This window comes from Rhinolophus hipposideros (assembly GCF_964194185.1).
Source record: "Rhinolophus hipposideros genome assembly, chromosome: 13".
Taxonomy (NCBI): Eukaryota; Metazoa; Chordata; class Mammalia; order Chiroptera; family Rhinolophidae; genus Rhinolophus; species Rhinolophus hipposideros.
In genome coordinates this window covers 11,879,047-11,904,563 of record NC_138059.1, presented here as the reverse complement: position 1 = coordinate 11,904,563, position 25,517 = coordinate 11,879,047, and the positions used below count along the sequence as shown (strand labels likewise).

Here is a 25,517-nt window from a genome sequence, read left to right as displayed (position 1 = left end):
CTATGTGATATAATGATTTATTGTTATTTTTAAATGAATAGATATTTTAAATTTTTCTGCTTTCCTTTCTCATATAGCACGTAGGAACAGATAAAACCCACATACAACAAAACCTCTTTCGGGCCGTCAATAATATTAAAAAGCATGACGGGTTCTGAGACCAAGAGCTTGAGAATCACTGGGTTCATAGTGTGTACGAATAACTTATTTGTAGAGAAATACATGGCTCCTGGCGAAGACGCGTACTTCTAGAGACAGCCATTAGGGTCCACTAACTGGCAGAATACCATTTCAATTATGTTTGCAAATCTGTGAAAAGGAAAATGCCACCAAAGTGCGATGTGTTGATGGCGATTACTGAGGCAGTGCTGCCTAAGTGCACAATCTTCTGCAGAAGGGACGGAAGCACAAAGATGCACATTTGAAAAGCTTACTCAGAACTCTGTAAAAAGTAGGAATTTTCCTGATAATCAAATTATTACTGTAAAAATTAAAATGTCCTCCCAGTTATTTGAAATGCTATATCCATACTATAAAAACTAGACTTGGTGACAGATTCATGTCTTTTTGATAATTGCTTAACTCTAGCAGGTGCTAAAGTATGTTATAAAATGTAGTAAGAGTTGCCTCTTCAGAGAAGCCTGGTAATTCAGATAGGTTTAAAAAAAATTGCAAAGACACTTTGCCATTACCACGCTTCTGATCATATGGGAGGACTACCCATGAGGTCATTTAAACTGTTTGAACAGAATATATGGATATATTTTATTTCATTAACTTGCTAACATTACATATTGATATTATCAAAAACTGCCAATTGTTCCATTGGTTCGTTCTCTTCTATTTTGCAGTATTTTAACCAAAATTTAGTTTTTAAAAAAAATCTCGAGAGTAATAAAAACTAGATGTTACCTTTTTAACACCAATCTGGACAGCTCTCTGTATTACATCCTGTAAATCATCTGTAAAAGATGAACCCTTCAGTAAGGAAACCTGGTAAATAAAAATCCATTTACTTACAGAATCACATTTACTAAATCAAAATCAAATTAATAATATTTAATGAGTACTTTCTTATAATAGAGCTAGTGATAACCTTTAAAAAAAAGGAAATAAATCTGTATAAGCAAACTAGATGAAGACGTATCCTTTTAATCGTATTTTTATTCCGCTCAAGGAGAAAAAGTGACAAAAATCAGGAAGTTCAAAGAAAAATGAATTTGCTCACTACAATTAAGTCACTTGCCTCGAATTTCAAACTTGTTGGTACTGTATTTTTTAAATAAAAATAAAGGACAATTATTAAGATTATTTTTACTAGGGCTTTTCAGAGCACACCTGCAATGCCTCCCAAAACACGACATAACATCTATTTGTAAATTTTAGTTAATGCTATATTTCTATAATTACATTCCCATTGAGAAAAGATAATTTCCCTGACAGTTGTTTTTTTGCTCTTTCCCAAAATTCATTGTTAAATAACAACAAACTTTTCTGGAGAGATCAATAGCAATTACTGAGCTCTGAGAGGCCTGAGGTAAATGGATAGCAAATAAAACAGTTATATCATAAAAACCTATTTCTTAATTTCATATTTAAGTATCACAGTAAATATACTGGAATTCAATTACTACTACTTCTAGAGTAGCTATAAAATTTTAGACAAAAAAAATCAACTTAGTGAACTTAAAACTAAGTAGGGCAATCAGCTTTGCTAGTTACTATAAATTAGAGTAATACTGATACTGTTCATTATAAAATTTATTTCATAAACACACGCATACAAACATACATAGAGTTACAAAGCATGAAATCTATTAAGTGCTATAAAGGCAAGAAAAGCAGAACGTAATTTAGTAGTTGAACTGTACTATGCAAGTAACACAAAGACTTTACCTAAACTTCTAAATAAAGTAGAAAAGTAAGTTTTGAGGGAAGGTTTACAAAAGCTAACATTTACCCTTGTTCATCTACAAAGCATTCTCTATATTTAGAGCTTTCACTTAGTATCACCTAGAGGCAGAGTAAGATTAGCTTCCGGTTAAGCGTGTTGAAATGTGCAATTCCACATCATCTGGAAACACAAAACCAAATTTCCTGTTTGCATTTACATAATCACAAGTATAGTAATTTTCTGAGGCAATATTCACAGGCTAGTTTATTAGAGAAATTCTTCTTATAAAAACCTGTCACCCTAATTTCCTGCTTATTCACCAGCATAATAAACCTTTAAAATGAACTGGATATGATCAATATAAGCCATTTTGCTTTTGCCTACCCTTCCCATCTATATATACTACAGGTATCTAGGATCTAGTAGGTCTCGCTGGAAAGGGGGAAAGGCAAACAAGGAAGATGGACTGCAGTGCCCCACCTCCTGAATCACGCTGCCATTTAGTCACCCAGCTGAAAATGCTTTTAAAAAAACTAGACATACTGATATTAAACTGTACATGATTTTTAAATTATGTGCCCTACTGTTCAATTGCTTAAGAGACTAAACATCAACTATGTTTGGCTTTTGTGCATATGGATCATTTAAAGTTCTACATTCAAAATTATAAACTTCTCTGCCTAAGAAGTTCATGATTAACACTTGGTTACAATAGGTGCTTTATAAATGTTCATGATCAAGGTTTACCAATAATAGCTTATGTTGTTTACAGTTTTATCCAAGATGTGTAAGTCCTCTAACATTTCAGTTTTAAGAGTGGATTATGCTTTTCAAATCTCCTGGAGACAAATGATTTATCTTCATAGAGAAACTATTTACCTTAATAAAAGAAACATTTACCTTGATGCTTTTGAACCCCCCTATAAATTCCTCTGAACATAGGATCTGTCAAGTTGATACCAATATCTGTGGGAATCAAAAATAAAATGATAAATCATCAAGAGCCCATATTTGAAAGTTGTACTTTAAATAAAAGCTCCTGTTACTAAACTTCATTCACACGTTCATTCACTCAAAGAAAATCGGAGTGCCCACAGCTTGTCAGTTACTGTGCTAGACACCTGGTGATGAGTAAGAGCTGAGTACAAGATGAGTATGGGAGAATTCCTGCTGGTAAGAGACTCATTGCAGAATTGGGAAGGCAGACCTATCAGAAGATAATTAAGAAATATTACAATTAGACACTGACACTTTGGGACCCAGAAGAGGAAAACTCAACCTAGTCTGGTAGCTTTCCCAGAAGAGGCTTCCAGAAAGAAGGGCCCCCTAAACTAAACCTTAAAGGACGAGTTAGAGTTACCTAGTAGAAGAGGGGAAATTGCAGGCAGAGGAAGCAGTGGAAGCAAAGCATCCATGGTGTGAAACAACACGATGATTGTGCAGAACTACAGGCCCTTCTAGCTGCTGGAGAAAAGTGTAGGGAAGGGAGTGGCCAGACTCAGCTATGTTACAGACACTTGTCTTTAAAATATCAGATGCAACAAGAAGTAATGATGGCTTTTAAGCAGAGGAGTAAGACTTTTATTCTGGACATCTCATTCTACAGTCTTTGTGGAGGATAGGATTCGAAGAGAGCAACTAGAGTCAGGATACCTCATTTGGAAATAGGCAAAAGCTCATATTTGCAATGAAGAGAACCTGAATTAGGGTAATGCCAGTCAGGATGCAGAAAAGAGAATTATTTCCTTTATTCATCAAATACTCATGAACACCAACTCTGTGCCAAGTACTATGTAAGGAGTTAGTGGCCAACACTTAGTCCCTGCCCTCCAGAAATTTATAGTCTATATGGGAACTACAAATATAATTTGTGATTAATAAGCTAGACTGTAAGCAATATGAGGCAGGAAATGTTTATCTCCACTGCTATAGCCCTAGAAACTAGCACAATGGTTGTGTGAATAATAATACAAACGGAGCCATTTCAAAATGGAGTCAGAGCTACCAATCCAGAGGAACTGCCTTGCACATCTTATCCCTCAAACCTTTGGAATGTTTCAACTGCACAAAATAATCTGTGGGCTGGGCCAAATAATACTGTATTCCAAATAACTGTTTACAAAGCTAACAGGAAAGCATACATCCTGACTACGGAACTGAAAATGAAACATTCATTAGAATTAGCACCACTGTGTTACGCTCAAGAATAACTTAGCTTATTTATACCTATAGAAATTCCTTTTTTGGCTTATAAACACTCATATAAATTCCTTCCTTCTATTCATGTAATGATTTCCCTTTCTCATAAATTCCCTTTGTCTTCACCTCCTAATCACAATAGTATTGGGTTTCTGCCTGAATCAGTGCTTCCCAGAATTGGGATTCTTTTTGATCTCAAAAAATGCTTGTTGCTTCTTACCTTGCCTTTTTATTTTGAGGTTAACAACACATAGTAAGAGTTCTATACACATTGAATCTGTCAATAATTATTATGTACATGGGCGCACAAAGAAGGGGCAATAGCACTTTTGGCAATGTGATGAGAACAGCTTCACAAAAGAGGTAACTCTGGAAAAGGCATTCGGCACACGGATGTGTGCGGTACATACTCTATCTGGAAGACTGGAAGAAACGTATTGAGCCTGTTGAGCAGTGGTTGCCAAAGGAGAGTCATTTTGCAGCCCCTATCTTCTTCTAAACCCCTCCACCCCAAATTTCGTAATATCTATTTTCATTTCTAGTTGTCACAAATGAGAGGAGCATTACTAGCATGCAGGCTTGAGGCCATGGACGTTGCTAAATATCCTACAATGCACAGGACAGCCTTTCACAACAAACAATGAGCCAACCCAAAATACCAAGTGCCACTCTCAATAAGTGCTGCTGTAGAAAACAAGGACACAAGGGGCATAATAAGATGTGAAGGTAAATTGTGATGGCCACGGGCAACAAAATGTCGTCCTTATGTAAAATATACACCCGTTAGCTTTTAGAATTAGGAGAATCTCCAAGTTCATGGTGGTGGGGAGCTATTGCCTACCAATAGACCCCCTACATTTTTCCTGCTGAGTTTTGGCCTCTTCTTAGTATATTCTCCCTTAGATTTCTGCCAAGCGGGTCTTCAGTGAGCTCTGTTGCTTCAGCAGTAAGACAGACCTTGCAAGATAAATGGGCATTTGGATAAATTATAAGAGATGGTGGGAAGAGTGTTACAGACATTTGAAATAGGAAGAGAAAGGCATAATGCAGAAAACTTCAAAGATATTTGGCCAACAGCATATATGTCAATGGTGGGTGGGAGACGAACTCACAACGGGTACCGTTTAAAGGGCTGTGAACACACAAACATCGAAAACCAAAATATAGGGGTTTTTCAGTGAAATGGCCAGACCACAAGACATCAGCATCTACTTTCTTTTCTATAAGGAAAGGAAATTAAATAGGGAAGGGGGTAGACTGAGAAAGGAAACCCAGGGAAGAGAGGAGAGGCCTTTCTGCCTAGAATAATCCTTGCCAGGGGCCAGTCCAGTCATCTGCCATTGATGGTCATTATTAGGAGCACAGAAACGATCTGTATCTCTTCTGCCCATTTCCCTGTTGTGAAGAGAGATGAGAATGTTTCCAAAGCAATCTTCTAGATAACGAAGTGAAAAACAAAACCACAAAGCAAGCAAATTTAACAAGTAAACTTTATGATAGTAATTTAAAAAGTGAATTGAAGATTAGCTTGGAGGTTCAATTTATGAAGCCTTTTCAAGTCTTTGTCTCAACCCTAACGGCAATGGTGCTAAAATGTCCTTCAGTGCTTACCCCGAGGCACACACCAGCTGAGGTCAATTTCAGGTGAAATCACTTCCTCTTACCATGTTTCCCCAAAAATAAAACGTAGCCAGACATTCAGTTCTAATGTGTCTTTTGAATCAAAAATTAACATAAGACCAGGTATTATATTATATCAGACCCGGTCTTACAGCAAAATACGACCAGGTCTTATATTAATTTTTGCTCCAAAAGATGCATTAGAGCTGATTGTCTGGCTAGCTCTTATTTTTGGGGAAACACGGTAGAATCTACCTCTTCCCGATGTGGACCAGTCCTTCAGGCTCTAGGTCACACTTCAAGTACTTCAAAGATCTATATTCAGCTTTGGACCCAGGTGAGCCTTGGAATTTTGGACATCCTACACTGGTTCAGTGTAGTCGCACAACAGCCTAGCCAACTGTCCCTCCATGTCCCTCCATGTCACAATAACTGTGAGATTGTGCCTTTCTGGGACTCTGTTCCATCCTTGTGTTTACACCTTATGTCTCTCTGTCTAATCCCCAAAAGATGGTTTGCAGCCAAAGACAGGTAAGATATCTCACGGGAGATACAACCTAAGCCAGGCGGAACCGAGTGAGGACCCCCAATAAGCTGCCTTAAACAAATATGGGGAAAGGGCCTTGCCTCCCCTTCCGCCTGCATGGGAAAGTCTGTTGACGGCTCTGACATTTCCCTCACAGCTGTCAGTTAGAAAAGTAATGAGGAGAACGAAGACCGGTTATCTCTTATATCTGAGAGACTTAGCACTGAGAAGATATTTACCTTAAGTAAGATATAATGGGACCTTGTACCTCGGCTGTTTAGAGACTAAGATAAATTGGCTTGGGATGTTTATGAGTCTCACAGACCGTGCCATAAAACACTGTTGCTCCTTTACATACTGGTCAATAAAAGCCTCCAGTAGGCTTTGTTCCGGGCTCCAGTCCTCTGAGACTGAGAGACCCCTGGCCTTCTAAGAGATTTAACAGCATTAAGTCTCTGTTTCTTTCTTTCTTAAAAACTTAACCCAAACCGCCCCTTCTCGCCTCCTCACTGCCCTTGTTGCGCTGGACGTGACAGTTCAGACACCAGTTTCTTCCCTTTTCTGCAAGACTCTCTTGTGACTTAGAGCCCTAAGTTCTTTTCTTTATGACATATAGTTTGTCTGAAGTTTACTCCTCACCCAGTTATTAGAGCTGCTTTCTATGTTTTGATGACTCACTGTTTCACCTTGGTCAGGTTTGGTGAAGGCGTTCAGAACATGCTACCCCAAAATATTCTTTGGCATACTGGTTATTTTGAGCTGAAGGCACTTGAGAATTAGCAGGTATAGGAAAGCCTCTCTGATCTCCCGCCTTCTACCTAAAAGCAGGTCATAAGATTTCCCATGAGAAAGGGGCCCTCCCTGTACCAGGAAGAGAACATTATCACCACAGATTTAAAGTCAAAGCCAAAACGGATATATATAAACAAATTCCAAATAACTCTTATCTTCCATTAGTTTTCCCTTTTATTTCCTAGTCACTGTCCCACAATTTAAGCCCCCCTTTGTCTTACGACATTCCCACTTAAGGTTTTGGGCTTCCGAGGGTCTTCATTTTCCTTTCGAAGACGCCCATATACACGAAAAAGTAAAATTCGTATGTTTTTCTCCTGTTAATCTGTGTCACGTTATTTGATTCTTAGGCCCAGCTATAGAACGTAAGAGGGTAGGAGGAAGTGGTTCCTCTCCTACAGAGGCAAATGTCTTCTTTTTCTGTGATTCACTTGTTTCCTCTAAGAAGTTCTCCTTTATACTGGATGGCCTCTGTGCCTCCCACTCTCCACCCCCCTACCCCACTCACTCACCAGCACACCTACAGGGTGATTATTAACAATATAGAGTGGCCAAAGAAAGTTCAAAATGATCCTCTAAAAGTATTCAATCTGTGAGCAAGTTCCAAGAAATACAACACAACGGAGGAATTGCAGTTAAGGAAAGAGGATGGGCTTTGGAGTCAGAATTCCTGACATTATGATTAGCTGAATGATCTCGTGCAAATCAGTAGGCTTCTAGGTCTCTGTTTCCTCACTAGGAGAGTGTGCACAAAATTTTTCCGTCCAAGGATGAAATGTGGCTCAAATTGGAAAATGAATGTGAACACATTGTGCAAATTAAAAGCCCTGCAAATTGTAATTATTATTACTGAGCACAGTATAAATCCTGTAACATGCCAATAACAAATGGAATTTTAGTCAACATTAGCTATACAGGCAAACTTCATTTTACTGAGCTTCACAGATGTTGCGTGTTTTACCAACTGAAGGCAAAACCCTCTACCAGAAAAAGATTACGACTCCCTTTATTACGATGGTCTGGAACCAAACCCACTAATCGCCGAGGTCACCTGTACTGTCATCGCACCATTAAGTGGTTAATGCGCCCAATGCAAGACTGTGTCATTAAATAGCCAAATGTAAGTCAATCTGTTTATACTTAAAGACTTACGCTGCAGCCATGAAAAAAAGGCCAGTCAAAATCCTACTGAACTTGTTCAAAATGTTCTGATCTTTAATAAGGAATGGTATCTTTTAAATTAAAAAGTCCCCATCAGAAGTATGTCTATCAGCAATATACTAAAAAAAGCAAACGAAGAAAAGTAAAGAAATAGTACAAGACAATCGCTTTCTATTCGGCTCCGACCAAAGACAATAAACAACTTGAAAAACTAAGAAAGTGAGAAGATGAGTGAGAGAAAATGAGCAGAAGAAGGAAAAAGGCCAAGCGGAAAACGACTGCTTTTGACTAGGGAGGAAAACTGAGGAATGCATACATTTCACGCCACAAGTCACCTTACAAGACGTCAGTGATGTTTCTTTCCCATTCCTTGTTTTCTTTAGCTGGCTTCACTGTTAAAAACGAATTCCAGTACTAACGAGTTTTACTTTTCAAACCAAAGTAAGCACGGGAAAAAAATGTTTGCAACGCAATGAAAACCACATCTCCAAACTGACACCTCACTGTTTGGGTTTAGTGAGTCACGTCACATCACTGTCACCTATGATCTAGGGATACCAAGGGACAGCAAATAGGGCATGCAAAATTGTGTTAGACTGACCTAGCATTTAGACATACCTTCAAGTTTACAGGAAATACAGGAGACTAAAGAACCAGCTAGACACCACGACACAGCAAACAGACAAAGCCCGAAAACGGGACTTCAGTGGGACCATGAGCCAAGAAGCTCCCCTCCGTCCACAGGACGACTAAGCTCAGCGAGACGTTCGCGTCCCGCTCCCAGCTCCACAACGTCCCCCCACGTTTTCCCAAGAGCCTGGTAGTCAATATTGTCACCCGTCTGGTCCCTACGGCCAAAGCCGTCGTCCTCTCCGCACCGAGGAGGAGAAGGGGCGGGAGGGGCACGTGGGACGGAGAGTAACACAGGGACTGGCATTCCTGGGTTGGCTTTGCTCCCTTTTTCTTTTCACTGAACACAACACACGCATTATAAGGAGCATGAATCCTAACCACACCGCTCGCGCATTTTCAGAGATAAGCACACCCGTGAAGCCAGCCCCTACATAGAGAAGCACATGACCGGCGCCCCCGCCACCCAGAGCCCTTTCAAGCTTCAGGAAGCCCGGGAGCTCATGCTGGGCCCTGTGGCCGCGGCGCGCGACGCCCCGAGGCAGTCAGAAACGCCCAAGGACCGGGAACACAGGCCACTCACCCACAAATCTGAAGCGACTCATGACCGCGGCCCCGGCTCCTCACCGGCGGAAGCGGAAGTGGCCGCCCGTCGGCCCGCCCTTCCGGCCGCCCCGCCCCGCCCCCGCCGTTTCCCAGGAGCCCTCGCGGCCGCCGAAGGTGAGCGGGTCGCCATGTCGGTGTTGGCGACGGCGGCCTACCTGACCCACCAGCAGAAGGTGTTGCGGCTTTATAAGCGAGCGCTGCGACACCTGGAGTCATGGTGCATCCACAGGTGGGAGAGGGGGCTGCAGGGCGCGGGGAGGTCACCCTGGGAACCCCCCGGGCGGCTGACAGCCCCGGGGCAGCGGGCGTGTCAAGGACTTCGGGGGCGCCGTGGGAGGGCGTCCCCGCACCCCGTGGGAATCAGGGGCTGTTTCGCCGTGGTGTAGGGAGGAGGAAGTACCGGTGTCGAGAGGAACTTGCTCGAGGCCCTGCAGCTGGTAAAGGGGGGCGCCGGGGGTACCACGCGGCGTCTTCAAGTCCAACTTGGCATCGTTCTTCCACCCGTCCCGTTAGCTGTGCGCTTTTCAGCTCCATCCAGTGCTTTTTACCACCCCCACGTCCCCCGCAGTGCCTTCTCGGGTCCGTCTCTCCGGGGCTGGTCTTAGAGCAGAGTCTGGAAACACGCAGGTGGTTGTCGTGACCGACATGCGACGCACGGAGGGGCCCCGCCGGAATCCCCAGCCTCGTGCGCGGGAGAAGAGCCCAGAGCGGGGAAAACTCGGCCCGGAAGAGTCCCTCGTTGTCATTTCTAAGCTCCCCAGTCCTTTTGGTTTCAGGGACAAGTACCGGTACTTTGCCTGTCTGTTGCGCGCCCGGTTTGAAGAACACAAGCACGAAAAGGATCTGGTGAAGGCCACCCGGCTGCTGCGGGAGGCGGAGGAGGAATTCTGGCACAACCAGCATCCGCAGCCCTACATCTTCCCCGACTCGCCCGGCGGCACCTCCTACGAGAGATACGAGTGTTACAAGGTAGGAGAGGCCACCTCCCGACAGGTGGGCCTGCTTTCTGCAGTCCCCAGCGTCCCCTTGGAGGAGCAGCCGGGACAGCTCTTTCCGGACAGTTGTCCACCCTTTTCTTGAGGGTTCCGCTTTCTCTCTCCCAGATGACATTTAAGACTTTTCTTTCTACATTCAGCCCCAAGGTCTTGCGGTATCTTTTTTGGCCAGGTGAAGTGTTCAGTTACTTGGGTGATAACCCACCTTTGCATCTGAAAGCAACCCGATTTGTATGGGGGCTGAGTATTTCTGAGAAAGTCTAGGTAATACATCCAAATCACAGACGCCCGCTCTGGATACTTAGAGAACAGCGGTCGGGGAGGAATGGGGCGAGTCCTTTTTCGGACTGACCTTGCTGCTTTTCAGCCTGACGCTATTTTACTCTAAGGCATTCCCCCGTTATGGTGGACCCTGCTTGTCCTCTGTTAGGCATTGCTTAAGTGTCAGAAACAGCCCGATACGTGCAATGATTATAAAAATGCACCTTGAGTTTTGTCTTCTGTCTCCTGGGCAGGCCCTGTTAAATTGGCATGTAAATGTGTCCTGTGGAATGACGCCATGATTTCCTCTCTCGACAGGTTCCTGAGTGGTGCTTAGATAACTGGCATCCTTCTGAGAAGGCAATGTATCCAGATTACTTTGCCAAGAGAGCGCAGTGGAAGAAACTGCAGAGAGAAAGCTGGGAGCGAGAAGTGAGTCTTACCTGCATTTTATCGTATAGCCTGGTTGTGTTGGCCGATACCTGGAAGCAGCTCAGGTTTTGTTCCCCACTCTGGACAGAGGTCCGGAGTCCAGTTTTAAGTTAGTCTGGCCCCTTGCCTCTCAGATACACTTTGTTTCTACATTTACAGCCATCTTACAAATAGATCACAGTGTGTTTCCTGGTCTTTTGGGTTTTCTGGTCTCTAATCTTGCTTCTCCCCTTTCTCCTCCTCATTCCTTTGCCTGACCTTGCTATACCCTACTATCCTTTCACCTTCATCTCCACCACTACTTTGGACACTCTTCACGCATCTTTTGATGTCTGATTTACATTTTTAAAAGCTCGATCTTGTTGTAATGTGAAGCATATATTAGAAAGAGCATGGTTAGGAGTGGAGAGACCGATTTGAAGTTATTGCAGTTTAGTCAAAAGATTATGGCAACCAGCACTAGCGTGGAATGCAGTGAATATGGAGGGAAGTAGATTGAGGAGATCGTGTGGAGGATATGGAGATTGATTGGATGTGGGGTGGAAGGACTCAAGAATAAGTTCCAGGTTATACGCATTAGTATCTGAAGTTTGGTGATAGAGGCAGGGCGGATGGGATAGACAGGTGTCAGAGGGACAACCAAGGGCTTGGTTTTAAGGGTGTTAAATTTAAGAATGTTAAATTTGAGAGTCTTGTGAGACATCAAGTGCAGATGTCAGTAGGGACTTTGGATGTAGAAATCTGGACCTCAGAGGAGAGATTTGAGCCTAAAATAGAAATCTGTGAGTGAACGGTTGTTTTAACAGCCATGGAAATGAAATTCTCAAGAGAGAATAGAGAGAAGAAAAGTCACAGGAGCTCCATTTGTAGAGGTCAGGAAAAGGAGACCAAGGAGCGTCCAGCCGAGAGTCCAGGAGGAAGTGTCTCAGGCCTGCCTAGGGCCAAGTCATCTCTGCGGAAAGTTGCTAAAAGGCAAACAGAGTGAGGGCTGGAAGTAATGTCCAAATATTTGGGATACAGGAAGGGCGCAGGTGGTCTTGACTAGAGCCTTTTCTGGAGGATTTAATCACACTGATAATAGTGAGTAGAAAGCGAGAAGGAGAAGACAGGAGGGAGAGATGATTCTTGAGAAGTTTAGCTAAGGGATTGGAGGCCAAGGGATTATTTTCTTTTAAGACGAGAAATAATGACGCATATATACTGATTAGAAGATTGGGGCGAGGGAGAAATTGATGTTGACAAGAGATGGACTAAACAAGGAAGTTTTTGAGAAGAGGCATGGAGTCCCGACTGTGCATGGAGGCCTTTTGTCTCAGCATTTGGAAACTTGCAGTGTATTTATTTATTCGTGGAGAGCAATGGGTTCTTTCTGCAGTTGATCACTCTGATGACCTCTTCTCCACAGAAACCTTCCTCCTTTTCCTACTCGCTCTTCCACATTATTAAACAGCACATGTGCTTATGGCTCAGGTCAGTCATGATCCAGAATTATTCTGGAGGAAGCTTCGTAAAGTCATCGACCTGGAAAGTGGGCCTTTTAGGTTCCCTCCTCTGTTAGGACCATCATCGTCTTGGAGATCCCTGGAACTGGGGGTAGTCGGGCAATATCAGGCAGAACTGAGCACATTTTTTCATGTGATTTCATGTTACTTCCTGTCCTGGTTGCTATTGGGGGAGGGGGAAGGCTTTAAAATGAGCACCCCTAACATACATGAATGGAGGTTTCTTAGTGGTACTTTGAGAGAGCACAGCTGAGACACAAAAATGTTTTTTTTTTGTGGGGGCAACAAGTGGTGGGGGGGACCATAACAAGGGAAATTGGGATGGTTTTGGTTAATGAATAAAAGGTGAGATAGGAGGAGCTTTAAGAATGGGAGTAAGCTTTAAGGAGAACATTTTTTTTGAGTTTAAGTGTGGGTATAAAATTGTCAGTGTATCTAGAAAATGTGTTCGGTAGTGAGGAGCAGATAGTGTGTGATACGACACAGTTGGAACAAAGCTGACTCTTCACTGCAGCAGATCATACAGGCAGGTCAGCTCCTTGTCTAATCATTCCTTCCTTGACCCCTTCCAGGTTAAGCAGCTGCAGGAGGAAACCCCGGTTGGTGGTCCCTACACTGAAGCTTTGCCCCCGGCCCGAAAGGAAGGTGATTTGCCCCCACTATGGTGGCATATTGTGACCAGGCCCCGGGAGCGGCCCATGTAGAGAGGAAGACACCTCCCTAGTCATGCTTGCAAGTGAAATGTTACAGAATATATACACACTTGCCCTAATAAAAGTAACTCAACATAGTATGACTGATGTGTTCTGAGCATTAACATGATACCAAGTGACTGAGCCACTGTCTTACCAGTCTTCTTACCAGTTGTGCATATAAAGAAAAGTATGTGAAATGTAGTCAAATGTGTTTTCTCCCCCATTGAGTCACACTGACGCACATGTTATCAAGAAGGGACATAGTGCAACAGAACCAGACACAAGATTTACTCTGAAGATCGCGGGGAACAAACTGTAGTTGAAGGTTAATTAGCTATCATGCCTGGAAGGAATAGGAAACCCAGAGGTATGCTAGTATTGAGGACTTCAGATACCGTCCTGGTTTCCTAAAGATGCCACTGGTGGAATTTTAGTTTTCATTCAAGGACAACTTTCTCTAACAAGCACACGTTCATCAAAGAAGCCTGGAGTTTATGGAGTTCTCTCAGGAGTGGAGGTTTGATGGGTGGGGTTAAAGGGTCCAATCTGGGATGAAACTTTTGTGACGCTTATTTTGGAGGCAGTTTTCCAGTATGCTTCCTCTACTGTAGCTTGGATTGTCCGCAGACTCAGAGGTCAGGGTACAGCAGGACTCTACACAACATTAGGAGTTTCTTTAAAAGGTAAAGCCATTTTAAAAACTGTCAACCAAACCCAGCTACCTTTAGTTCTTGATAATTCAATGGAATTATTCAAACAATTGGTTAAGGCAACGAGTGTTCTTGGGGTTCAAATCGACGCAAAGATGTTTTGTCAGTTTTCTAAGTCAACTCAATCTGAGTCTCAGTCCATCTAACATTTGACGAAGACCTCAACTGAATTTTAAGAAGACTTGAAATACAGGCCTTTTTTTTTTCCTAGTGGTTCTTTATTTATAATGTAGGCTGAAGCAATTGTTACAAGGTAGAAGGGACACACGTTACACAATTGTTATTTATACAAGTTTAGAACAAAAAACTGCACAAGGAGAGGTCAACTCTCAGTACAAACTAGCAACTTAACCACAATAATTTACCTTTAGAAACGATTTCTTTATTTTTAGCTGTGACACTGCTTTTACAATATGCAAAAACACAAACAGAACTACCCAAGGTGTTTCGTCACATTCTTTCTACATTGAATTTGGCAACATTTTATATTAAATTTCTTCAGATTATACTAACGTTTAAAAACTAAACAAGTGATAAGCTGTACCAAGGTACAGTTACGTCCATTTATTTCAAAGGTTTTAAAATACCACTTTTATCTATTGTAGTTACCTTGCAGTGATTTCTGCTTGTGCAAAAACCATCTCAAGCGTCATATGCACAATGCATCAGCTACTTTTAGTCATCAAGATTGGTGGGCTAAACCACAGGCACTACTGTTGCTTATATTCTGTGAAAGGAGCTTGTTTTTCAAAGAAAAAAAGCTTAAATAGTTTTCTAATCATGCCTTTGCTTTAAAGCCATAACATAAAATGTCCTTGAGCAATCACAGCAGTGTTAAATGTTAATATATAGAACAGTGACTATACAGGTACATTACTCTCACATCCAATGCAGTTATGTATTAAAGCATAAAATTATGTAATTGAAGATAAGAGCCAACAGAAATCTGCAGGGTCTGTGGGACCCACCAAGCTCCTACCCCTTGACAGGTTCGGTCACAAAGGAGCGCTTTCAATGGACCGGACTGCTTATAGACTTGCATTCTTTTAAAAATACCATTGTATTCTCCAAACATGAGCCCTCAAAATGGACAAATCTCTGTTGGCTTTAGGGGATGGGCTTTATAACAAACTTAACTTGCATTTGAAGAAAAGACATAAATCCATTCCAAAAAACATTACTAGAATACAAAAAGAAGGGACAGTCTAGTGGTCCGATTCCCAATAACAATAAATAAATTCTCCTCTCTCCAATGTTTAGTATGAAGCCAATTAAGAAAAACAAGCCCCTGGATTGGTAAACACATTGGCAAGTTGCTAGACTCCAAGCTGGTTACCCTTGTTAAATCCACTTAAGTTTTTTCAAAATATTTGGGCTTTTCAACGTGCCCAGCCTGCTGGGCACAGTTAAGTAAAAGGCATTTGCTCTAAGAATTCCCTGCTATCATGTTGAAATGTTTTCACATTTTGAAACTGCCTTACCCTTTTGGATGTGTCTGGATTCAATGAAAGTGGGGATAACAGCCAAGTAACTAAAGTGGGGGATTCTATGTCTGCCCAGTGGCAGCAGCATGCACGGGACTGGAGGCGGGTGCTGTGTGCAGTCAAGAGGAATCATGGGAGAAAAGAAGTCCTTAAAAACACCCTACAGAAACAAACACCGCAATCCAGTATGGCTTATTCGGATGCATTAACCATGGAGCTACTAGAAATTCAACCTACGAGGCTACTTTTAAATGTGACAGGATCGGCTATGTGGACAGTGTGCCCCTCCCATGGCCCTCCCCCCAATCCCAACACAGTCTACCATTTCCAGATTTACTTCACTCCCAATATTGCTCATCAACTGTTACTCCTGCTTTTGTCATTCAGAACATAGTATGTGTAAATGAAGATTTTACCCCTTACCCATTTTGTTTGTACATTAAAATAACTTTAACTTGCTTCTAAGCCAGACTACTACAATGCATCTACAAAAGCTTGCAGGAAAAAAAAAAAAAGAGAAAAGAAAAAGCTAAGTGTAGTTACCCTTTTTTTCTGAAATTAACTACTTCGTAGTTCCCCCTCCCCTCCCCCCTCCCCCCACTTATGCATTTAAAATTTTACAAAGACTTGTAAAAAAGTTAAATGGAATTTGGCACCTTCAGAAAAATCAAAAGGGAAACTAAGAGTAAAATGTGCAGAAAGAAAACTGTCAATATTTACAAATTAAAAGATCAAGATTATGTCAGTTACATATGTTGCTTTTAATTCTTATCTAAAGGTGTTGAGTACTTTCAAAAGAGCTGTATTCTGAGTTGCCTACAAAATCTTTTGTTTGATTATATATTGGAATGGATCGCGACAAATTAGGTTTTAGTAATTCAACAGTTCATTGCCCACTGGCAGCATTTCTTGTGAGCCTAAGAGAAGCGAGGGGCTGAGCGGTCATTTGTCGTGGTCTTCTTCAGTTTCACGCCCCTTCGGATGGCATTCAGCATGTCTTCTCCTCGCGGGTTATCTCTCGGGCTCAGGTCTGCAGGGTCACTCTCTGGAATCTGACCAGGGGAGGCAGTGGCACTGGAAGGATCCCTTTCCTGCTCTTCGGCCTCGCTTTCTGGAATCGCCTGTCTGTGCTCCTCAGGGATACTTGGCTTCGGGCCTGGAAGAGGAGGGTTGACGGAGGCTTGGCCACTCCACATTGAGGAGGGCATGCCGGTGACACCCTGGGGGCCCTCACCCACAGAAAGCGACTCAAGGGTGTGCTCACCCCGCTCCTCTGGCCCATCTTGAGGGGCTGGCAGCACCCCGGGGAGGTCTGGGACGGTCGGGGTCTTGACAGGGATCACGGGTGTCTTGATGGGGATGGGACCGGCTCCGATGGTCCCCCGGCGGACAGAAGGCTTGGTGGAAGGGGTCCGTCGGATGGTTGCAACCCCGGGGGTGACCATAGCAGGTCCTAGGGTGGTGGGGAGACCAGCAGTTGAGGCTGGGCGCTTGGCTTGGAACATGCGGCGGTAGGACTGGCTGATGTCACTGTTTCTTGGAATGGTGGAGGATTTGTCAAACTCCTGTTGATCTGCCTCCTGGTCACCACTTACTGAGAAATAATCGTAATCTGAAACTGATGATAGGATTTGATTAGAAATCTCCACGGCAGCAGCTTTGCTTTCTGACTCTTTGGTGCTGGGGGGACCAAAGGCACATGTGGCAAGGGCCTCCCCCCGCAATCTCATCCCCAGTTTCCCCCAGGCTTCTGTGCCGTCCTTAGAAACCGTCCACGTCTAGAACTGCCTTCCCAGGCAGGCACCTTCGTTCTGTTCACTGATATGACCCTGGGCACCGAGAACAGTGCTGGACGTAGCAGGCAAGCACTCACACGTTGTGAGACGAATGTAAAACTGCCAGTCTGAGGCAAAAACGCCCTTTATCTCTGGGCAGCATAAAGGGGGTGGGAAAAGAAATTCCACAAACGCTCCAGTCCAGAATTCGACATGAGAACCAAACCTCCAACACACTATCCCAGACCTTACTATTTCCCTCATAACTAACGTGTTAGATGAAGGCTAGAAAATGAATGGAGCTACTGGCAATGAGTCCCTGAAAAGAAGGTACAAAGCAGGTTCCATCAGTGAAGGTATAAAGTAGGTTCCATCTGTGAGGTGTGCTCACCTCCTCTAAAAAAAAAATAATGGGGTAATGTGGGGCGGGGGGGAAGCTTATAGAGAAAACATCTTAGAGAAAACATCTTCAGTTTCCGAATAGCATTACTACTGAAATTTGGGGTCAGATTCTTTGTTGTAGGTAACTAAGGGGGGCTTGTGCTCTGTATTATAGGACGTTTAGCAGCATCCCTGGCCATCTGCTAGATGCCAGTAGCACCTTCTCCAGTTGTGACGAGAAATGTCTCCAGACATTGCCAGATGTCCCTTAGGCAGCAAAATGGCCCTCCACTAAGACCTGCCTTAAAGGCTTTGACTGATGGACTGCAAATAGGCTTGGTCAACTGTCACAGATCTACCGGTATTGTAGCTGTTAGATTGCCATCTTATGGCTTGTGTGTGTAATGGGGATGGAGGTAATGGAGGCAGAGTTGATAGAGGGTTTGACTGGAATAGGTTAAGTAAGAGCTTGTGCTTCATACTCTAATAGACCTTAGGTTCAAATTTCAGCTCTGCTGCTTATTAATTGTGTGAATGTGGGTAAGTGACCGAGCCTCAGTCTCCACATATGTAAAATGGGGATAAAAATACCCACCAGTGATTGTGAAGATCAAATAGAAAAACAAATATAAAGTGCTACAACACAAACGATATTACCATTAACAGCATCTGTCTAAGTTCAAATTGGGAACTACCTTGTACCCTGAGTGAAAAAACAAGAGAAGTTGCCAAAGTCCAATCACTTTCTTAGATGGCAGCTACCTGACAACTACAGATAAGCTCTCCAAAGCATTCCAAGGTGACAAAAATAGTTCTGAAGCCGGTCTGCTAGCCAAGGCTTCTACTGTGATTAAATGGACTCCGCACTCTGCTCCTCCCAGCAAGGAGGACCAGCCCATTTCCTCACTGGCACTGCTCAGGAAGCCCAGGAGACACCCACTGCCTCGTACCTTGGGACGGGATGGTGTCCTCAGAGCAGCACGGGGTGGTCGTCTGGGTGCTGTAGCCGCTGGAGCACTGCAGTGAGTCCCGGCTGCTCCTCTGGGTGTCGAGCTGGAGGCCCCGTGACAGGGCCAGTGCCAATTCCTCACAAGCCTCCATCTCCTCACCAGGCTGCAGGTTGGAGGCAAGAGAGACACAAACAAGCCACCAGGGCCATGAATCCCCAGGCTGACATCCCCAGGGCCTTTCCACACACCACGTGTCTGTGGGTCCAGAGGCTATCAACTTGCTTGGGTCCTTCCCACACTCTAGAAAAGTTCCATGAGCCTGGTTCCTATACAAGGCTTTTCCCTGGGGCCCTTCTAAATGCTGGAGATTAGGGAGTGGGGGGAAGGGGTTCAGGTCCCTTCAGCTGCAAGGCTGACTCGGCCCCCAGTTGCTGGCCAGCATGTGGCCACCGGCTAGGTCTAGAGGGGCCCACCCGGCTGGAGAGAGCAAGAGGGTCACCCTGGTGGCAGCCGACACGGTCATGCTCCGTGGTCTCTGAGCCTCCTCGGCAGCTGCAGGCGCACCACCCGCGGCAACAGGTCCTCCTCCGCTGGGGTCTGGCTCCCGCTTCTCCTTGCGGCGCTGTAGGGTATTCACCAGAGGCTGATCATAAGGTCCTGGCTTGGCCCAGTCCTACGTAGAACAAGTGTGTTCAGGTGCCAGGGCCTCCATTTGGAGGGCTGCACTGCGGACCCTCCAGACAGCTGTCCACAGAAGGCAGCCGGTCCCCTTAGGGGACGCTCAGGCTGGGGCAGGCCAGTAGGTCCCTTCTATGCTCCCCCCTGGTGCTAAAGGGACACACCCCTCCCCGAGCACCTCCCTTTTCCTTATATCTGCCCAAAGATTTAAAACCCTCAACAACCAGGCAGGTAGCCTGGGAGACTCTTAGTTAACAGCTGAACAACTGTCTAAGTTGTCTGAAGGCACCAGCCAGTGGAGATGGCATCCCCAGGGAAGAGGCCCTCTCTTCTGATGTCTGAAGGAACCCTCTCTCTAGCAGCCCAAACGACTTCACTTGAGCGGTGTGGCCACCAGGGGGCACTAAAGGAACTGTAGCCACTCTCCCTGAGGCTGAACCTCTACTTCTGGGAAAACTGGGCCCTAAAGGGCACTTCAGGATGTGCCCTCTGATGTCCTCACAGGAAGGAAGGCCCCAGGGGTCAGTAGGAAGATTTTGAGGAGCCTGAGGGGTCCACACCACTTGTGAGGTATGAAGTCAAAACCTGCTCAAAATGCTAGCAGCCTAGGGGCCTACTACTCAAAGGAGGGACCTCTCAAAATAAAGTTGACTATCCTCCTGCCACCCATTGGACTTAATAGGAAATAATTTAAAAATTTTTGTTTTTATATTAAAGCAACGTTTTAATATAAAACAACTGAGACTAAAAATAAAGTCTGTGTGTACTTTTAGGATAAAACATGATTAAGCCAAAAGATATTTGGGGTTATGGTGCTGTCACCATGGCCCAATAAAGGCCTCAGGGCCAAAGTTTGGGGAACATGGCCAAGGAGGACAGGCCCTCCCAGCCCCTGATAGGTGACACCCTCAGGTGGTATCCTCAGAACTGAGACTGAACTTGGGCGTGATGACCCCACAAGGCCACATCTGTGTCTCCTGTCTAACAGGGGTTAATGAATGTTTCCAGTCTCAGCGCCTGGTGGAAATGTCTATCTCAGCGCTGTCTGCTGCTTTTTCAGTTGTCCCCAGTGGGAATTTACTTAAGGAGAGGTGTTATGGGGAAGAAGGCAGAGTGTGAAAGGAAGGGGGTGAGGGTGGAATCAGGGTGAGGATGGTGGGACAGAAGAGGGGTGAGCACAGAGGCAATGAGAGAACGGAGAGAAGGAGAGAGGAGAGGAGGGAGGAGAGACACAAACCTTCCAGCTAGGGATCTGAGATGACGGGAACATGCCGGGCCCAATGGTGTAATAATGAGCGTAGTCTGGAAGGTGGACAGAAGTGACCCGAGGGAGCAGGCGGGAGGCAGGCAGGCAATGAGGGAAAAGGCTTGCCCCCACGGGCCCCACATGGGACTCACTTGATAAATTATAGTGAGAAAACCCGTTAGACAACTGGAAACAAACAAAAAAGGGGAGGGGAGGAAAAAAAAATTAATATAACAGGATGAGTGTGGAGATACAAGATGGCATTGACATTCAGGAAGGGGGAGACCTGAGTCTTTATAAATAAACAAACATCGGAGCTCTGCCACTCATGGACGAGCCATGATGCAAGAGGAAAGAGCCAGGTGGTGCAGGGAGGGCACATTTACTTGACACCAAGGAAGTATTTCATCAAGGAAATATTTCATCGACAATTTAGAATCATTTGGAAATTGATCAGTGTCCTTAATTTGGGGTGTTCTCAATGGTTTTTTCTTTTCTTTCTTTTTTTTTTGAGTATTTAAAGCAGCATCATTTCTTGGCGATAGTGTTTGCTCATTTCATTATGCAAATTTCAAAATTCTAAAGCATCTTCAACTGAATCTGTTCGTTCCAGGTTTTCAAAATCATCACACGGTTCAGAAACAGATTCCAAATCGGGGTGAAGAGTGGGGGGGCTGCAAACTAAAAGGCGGAAAAGCACACAGCCTCTGACGCAGTGAAATGTCACATCCAACGGTATGGTGACATGGCGGCCACGGTAGTTGGGGGGCCTGGGAGGGGGAGTGGGGAGATGGATGAGCACACAACACTAATCTGGGAAGAAGCCTTCACACTTCCGACTTCCCCATAGCCCTTTCTCTCCCTCGGGACGACCTCACAATCATTGCTCAGAAGCCAGACACCCACTCAAACAAAAAGCGCTCAGCCTTGTCCCCCGCCACCCTGTTCTCAAGCTCTTGGTATCAATTTTGTTTCCAGGTTTCTGCGGCTGTGACACTGGCAGCAGGCAGGGGATGGGCGGGAGGTGGGGCCGCCATGGCTGGAATCCCAGCCGGTCACCTTCTCTGTGGAGGCCCAGGCGCCCATGGTGGAGCCTGAGCTGACTGAGGTGGGTGAGCTGCACTCGCTCACTGACTGGCAGGTTTCGGAGGCTTCCGAGGAGGCCGAGCTGGACGAGTTCTGCAGCAGGGGAGGACCACACAAGGGGACCGACAGAATCCAGACCACACACCACCAAAAAATAACCGGAAATAAAAAAAATGAAAGATGGGGGCGGGAAAGAGCATGCACAGAGAGACAGAGACAGACAGACAGACAGACAGACACAGAGGAGGGAAGGATGAGAGAAGCAGAGCATTAGGGTTATTTTTTCCCCAAAGCTGCACCCACACAGCGGCTTTCAAACCCTTGAAAAGAAGCGTGAGACCTAGCAAGGTCCAGACCACCAGTGTGCAAGCCCCCTGGGACCCCGATTTATGTGTGTCTAGTCCTGTACTGGCATATGGAAGGTCCTCAAAATCACTGCTGGATGAGTGACCATGGCCGCCTCTTCCGTGTAAACTGGTCCCCCCAGGTGGTGCTCTGGGAACCACAGAAGCATATGCCTTTTCTTTGTTCACTGCACTCTCTGGCTCACCTCACGTGTTTACATACGCCCTGCCCTACTGGGGTCGACAATAATTTCCCCAGAAGAGTTCCTCTAGTCACTGTCTAGCAGGCTGGATGCATGTGTCTGTCTCCGCCTTTCACCCGCCAAGGAAAAAAAGGTTCCTGCAAAGGGCCAGAGCTCTTTCTCGTCCTGCAAGAGCAAGGAACCCAGAAGACACCCCACAGGGCAGGGCGCTGGGTGCAGCCAGAGCAAGGACAGGCTACGTGCTGGATGCCCCAGCTGCTCCCGGAGCTCAGTGTCTGGTTAGCCGTCCAGGATCCAAAGTGTGAAGGTTTGGATTTAAGTTACGTTTCTGCCTCTTTCAGGTGGGGAACCGTGGGCTCCATCTCTCTAAACCTCGCCTTTTTTCACCTCTAGAATGGGGATCGATAATAGCTAACAGACGAAGATAAAATGAGATTTTATATAGTGTGTCCATGTACCTACTGCTTAGTCAAGAGTCAGTTATCGCGGTAATTTACCAGGACTCTGTATTTTGGTTCCTCTAATTCAAGTATGTTGAACTTGAAAAAAAGGACCAGTAAGCCACCCTAGGGCTGCAGGTCCCCATTTCTTTTGACTTCTGCACATTTTTTCTAAAGAATGTCTTTTCTTTCTTTGATGATGTCTCCTAGGATAAGACCCATACGGCAGACACGGGTGCAATCCTGGGTGCTCATGGGTGAGGGCACAACTTGAAAAGAGCAGAGTAGAGGAAAATGGGAGAATTCTGAACACATCCTGTCATTTGGACCCATGTGACTGAGTGAAAAAATGAAAGGATGGTGGCCCGCGTACGTGTTTGTTCCCTTCCTCCCACCCGAAATAAAGATAACATTACTGCCATCAGGAGATTGTATCCCCAGGCTTATGTGACTTGTGCAATTCCCTTAAGCTTCCCCTCTACCTTATAATTATAAGCATCTGTAATGCCTTTTTGTTTTTTAAAAAAATAATTTTTTCTATGAAATTCTGTAGCATCCTGAGCTTATTAAAACTACCCTACTGTTGCCAGCCAAGCATATCTTGGGCACTTGCTCTGGGATTTAAGTAAATCCCAACACAGCACCTTCTACTTCCCTCAGCATTACTGGAGGCAGAAACACTCGCTTTAGCCTGATACACACACAGTCTTTGATAGGAAGGCTGAGGCCCATGGCCTGTCTTTTTTAGAAAGGGTGTCAGTGCACAAGCCTAGGTTAGTTTGTCAGTTGATTAAAAACACACACAGAATTATGCTGCACATTAGAGTAGCCTTTGAGGAATCGCCAATTGTTGGTTTCCTTCTAATCATTCACACTCCGCTTGGGAGACACACAGGCGTGGTTTCGTGCTGCACATGGCGGGGATAGACAGGAACAGGTGGGTGACACCTTAGACCAGGCCAAAGCACCTCAGCTGGGACAAGCACATTAGAACTTAAAACTGTGGCTCTTGGCTCGGAGTGTTTCCGTTTGCAATGGAGTCTCTCTCCCAGCGGGACAGACAGAGGCCACAGTCCCCTGGGACGGCTGAAAAATGCCAAAGGGAAGCAATGAGCCAAGAGGCTCTGGTTCACCAATGTCAGACATATCTGACAAGTAACCTCCTGGCCAAGGTTCCCAAACCTCAGCTGCTTCTTCTGTATGAAGTGTTCCCCAAAGCACTCTCCCAGGGGTGCCTTATGGCTGAGGTGGAGCAGAAAGGGCTCCGGCCCAGGTGTCAGAAGCCCTTGTTCCAGGTCCCTGACCTGCAAGTTACATAACTGTGCAACTCAGGCAAGTCACTGACATCTGTGAGCCTCCGTTTCTGCAACAAAATGGGGATAACTATACGTGATTGTTAGAAGGACTGCACAGATCACATGCAGGAGGGCCTGGGATGGTGCATGGCACATAGTACATTCAGTGACTGTTAGACAAACTGGATACTTGGATAAACGAGGCAAGTACGCGACCTTCTGGGTCCACAGGATCTTTGGACCAGAGGCTGTGGTCAGCCTTAAATTGATACACACGATGGAAGCCACCACGCTCACCAGCAGATGGCGCTATGGGGCACCTGGAAGTTCTCCGTTTCCTGGTGTCTCTCTGTTGTGCTATTTACTAAGGGAGAGACCCAACCACTGGTACCAGGAGAGGGAGGGCAGAGAGCAGAGCAGGTGGAGGGTGTTCAGATGCCCTGGCCAGATCCTGCCTTCTGCTCCAGCTGGACCCACTGCGTTGGGCTGGGCTGGGTCTAGCGCCACCTAAACCAATACCTTGTCTTCTCCCAAAAGCAAAGTGCCAACAGAATTAGCAGCAAGGGCTCTGATGACTCATTTCCATTCTCAACACAAACAGATCAAAGGAACCTGAGAGTGACAAGGTAGGTTTCCGAGGCGCTGTTCCATGACAGAATCTCCACCATACAGAGAGAACCGGAGATTGGGGGGAGGGCTGTCACCACCGTACGAATGCCCATTATAGCATCATGCTAAGCTGACGCCAGAGAGAGGCCAAACCTCTATGAGTTGGTCTACTTATGAGTGAGAACTCCCCAAACCAATGTGGTGACTCAACCATCACCCCCATAAACACAGGCTGCAACCTCAACTCACAGTTCTCTCTCCCCTGTGGGGAACAACACATCTAGGGATGAGAAAGGAAACCAGAGGTTTCTCATGTCAGAAGACAGAGGTCTGCCCAAGCCAAGGTCCTTCTATGGTTCCAGCCATTTACGGTGGTCTTGGCACCAGGTGTGACAGCTGCTCCTGGAGCCAAGGGCACTCTTACCTGGGTAGGGGCCTCTGGCGGCATGGGGGATGGTGACTTGGACTGGAAGGCGTCCTGGGATATGAATCCTGAGTCATGGGAGGACACGCTGGACAGCCGCACGGGTGCCTGCTGGGCCAGGTTAGAGCTGCGACAGCGGTAGTGTGAGCTGGGGGAATGCGAGTGGGAGCCGCTGGACCGCGAGTCGCTGCTGTTGACACTGTTCAGGCTGCTGCAGGGGGCGAGGAGGGTGGCGGGCACGGGGGTCAGAGGAAGGAAGGGGACAGAAAACAAGGGGGCAGAGGCGGGAAAACAATACCATGTAATCAGCTCTCAGCCTCGGAGAAGCAGGGCAAACAGGAAGGTGTGTTTTAAAACACCAAATCAGTAAGCTAGGAAATAATTTTTTTTTTTTTTTTATGTGAGCCAAGGGGAAAAACAAACCCGCTGCCAGGACTCAGTTCTCTGATGGTACAACGAGGCATCCCGAGGATGGAGGCCTGTGATTCTAAAGAGTCAAGTGCTGCCCAATTCTGCCATGTCATCGACCCCCAAAGCTAGAAGACCTGATGTCTGGCATGAAACGAGGAGGGGCTGATC

At 45.4% G+C, this 25,517-nt stretch overlaps 3 protein-coding genes across 23 annotated transcripts in view; 1 reads left to right on the top strand and 2 right to left on the bottom strand.

Annotated features, from left to right (window-relative positions):
• Positions 1 to 9,947, bottom strand: part of TATDN1 (TatD DNase domain containing 1) — a 35,242-nt gene extending 25,295 nt beyond the window's left edge. For 2 of the 10 annotated variants that reach the window (XR_013994702.1, XR_013994703.1), the window contains exons 1-3: positions 9,406 to 9,489; positions 2,795 to 2,860; positions 913 to 962 (exon numbers count right to left, since the gene is read on the bottom strand). Coding sequence is in view for 4 of the 10 variants with exons in the window: in XM_081069947.1 (XP_080926073.1) it covers positions 913 to 962; positions 2,795 to 2,860; positions 9,406 to 9,427 (138 nt within the window). In the remaining 6 variants the exon portion in view is untranslated. Of the gene's footprint in view, positions 1 to 912; positions 994 to 2,773; positions 2,861 to 9,405; positions 9,491 to 9,828 lie in introns of those variants that run through there. The other 8 variants (XM_081069945.1, XM_081069943.1, XM_081069941.1 and 5 more) reach the window with 7 other exon arrangements.
• Positions 9,509 to 14,250, top strand: NDUFB9 (NADH:ubiquinone oxidoreductase subunit B9). Its single transcript, XM_081069948.1, has 4 exons — positions 9,509 to 9,657; positions 10,205 to 10,397; positions 11,003 to 11,116; positions 13,191 to 14,250. The coding sequence occupies exons 1-4, from the start codon at positions 9,557 to 9,559 to the stop codon at positions 13,320 to 13,322; spliced, it is 540 nt and encodes a 179-aa protein (XP_080926074.1). The 5' UTR covers positions 9,509 to 9,556; the 3' UTR covers positions 13,323 to 14,250.
• The window catches only part of MTSS1 (MTSS I-BAR domain containing 1), a 151,509-nt gene continuing 140,221 nt past the window's right edge, over positions 14,230 to 25,517 (bottom strand). The window contains exons 10-15 of one of the 12 annotated variants that reach the window (XM_081069933.1): positions 24,939 to 25,149; positions 20,529 to 20,723; positions 19,113 to 19,286; positions 18,614 to 18,776; positions 16,772 to 17,125; positions 14,230 to 16,663 (exon numbers count right to left, since the gene is read on the bottom strand). In XM_081069933.1, the coding sequence (XP_080926059.1) occupies positions 16,425 to 16,663; positions 16,772 to 17,125; positions 18,614 to 18,776; positions 19,113 to 19,286; positions 20,529 to 20,723; positions 24,939 to 25,149 (1,336 nt within the window). In that variant the 3' untranslated portion in view covers positions 14,230 to 16,424. Of the gene's footprint in view, positions 17,126 to 18,613; positions 18,777 to 19,112; positions 19,287 to 20,528; positions 20,724 to 21,596; positions 21,717 to 24,938; positions 25,150 to 25,517 lie in introns of all 12 variants that reach the window. The other 11 variants (XM_081069925.1, XM_081069926.1, XM_081069934.1 and 8 more) reach the window with 11 other exon arrangements.

Coding starts and splice junctions, on each gene's coding strand:
- NDUFB9 (XM_081069948.1), top strand. CDS start 9,557: ATGTCGGTGTTGGCGACGGCGGCCTACCTGACCCACCAGCAGAAGGTG. Junction 10,398..11,002: donor AGAGATACGAGTGTTACAAG/GTAGGAGAGGCC, acceptor CTCTCTCGACAG/GTTCCTGAGTGGTGCTTAGA. Junction 11,117..13,190: donor GAGAAAGCTGGGAGCGAGAA/GTGAGTCTTACC, acceptor GACCCCTTCCAG/GTTAAGCAGCTGCAGGAGGA.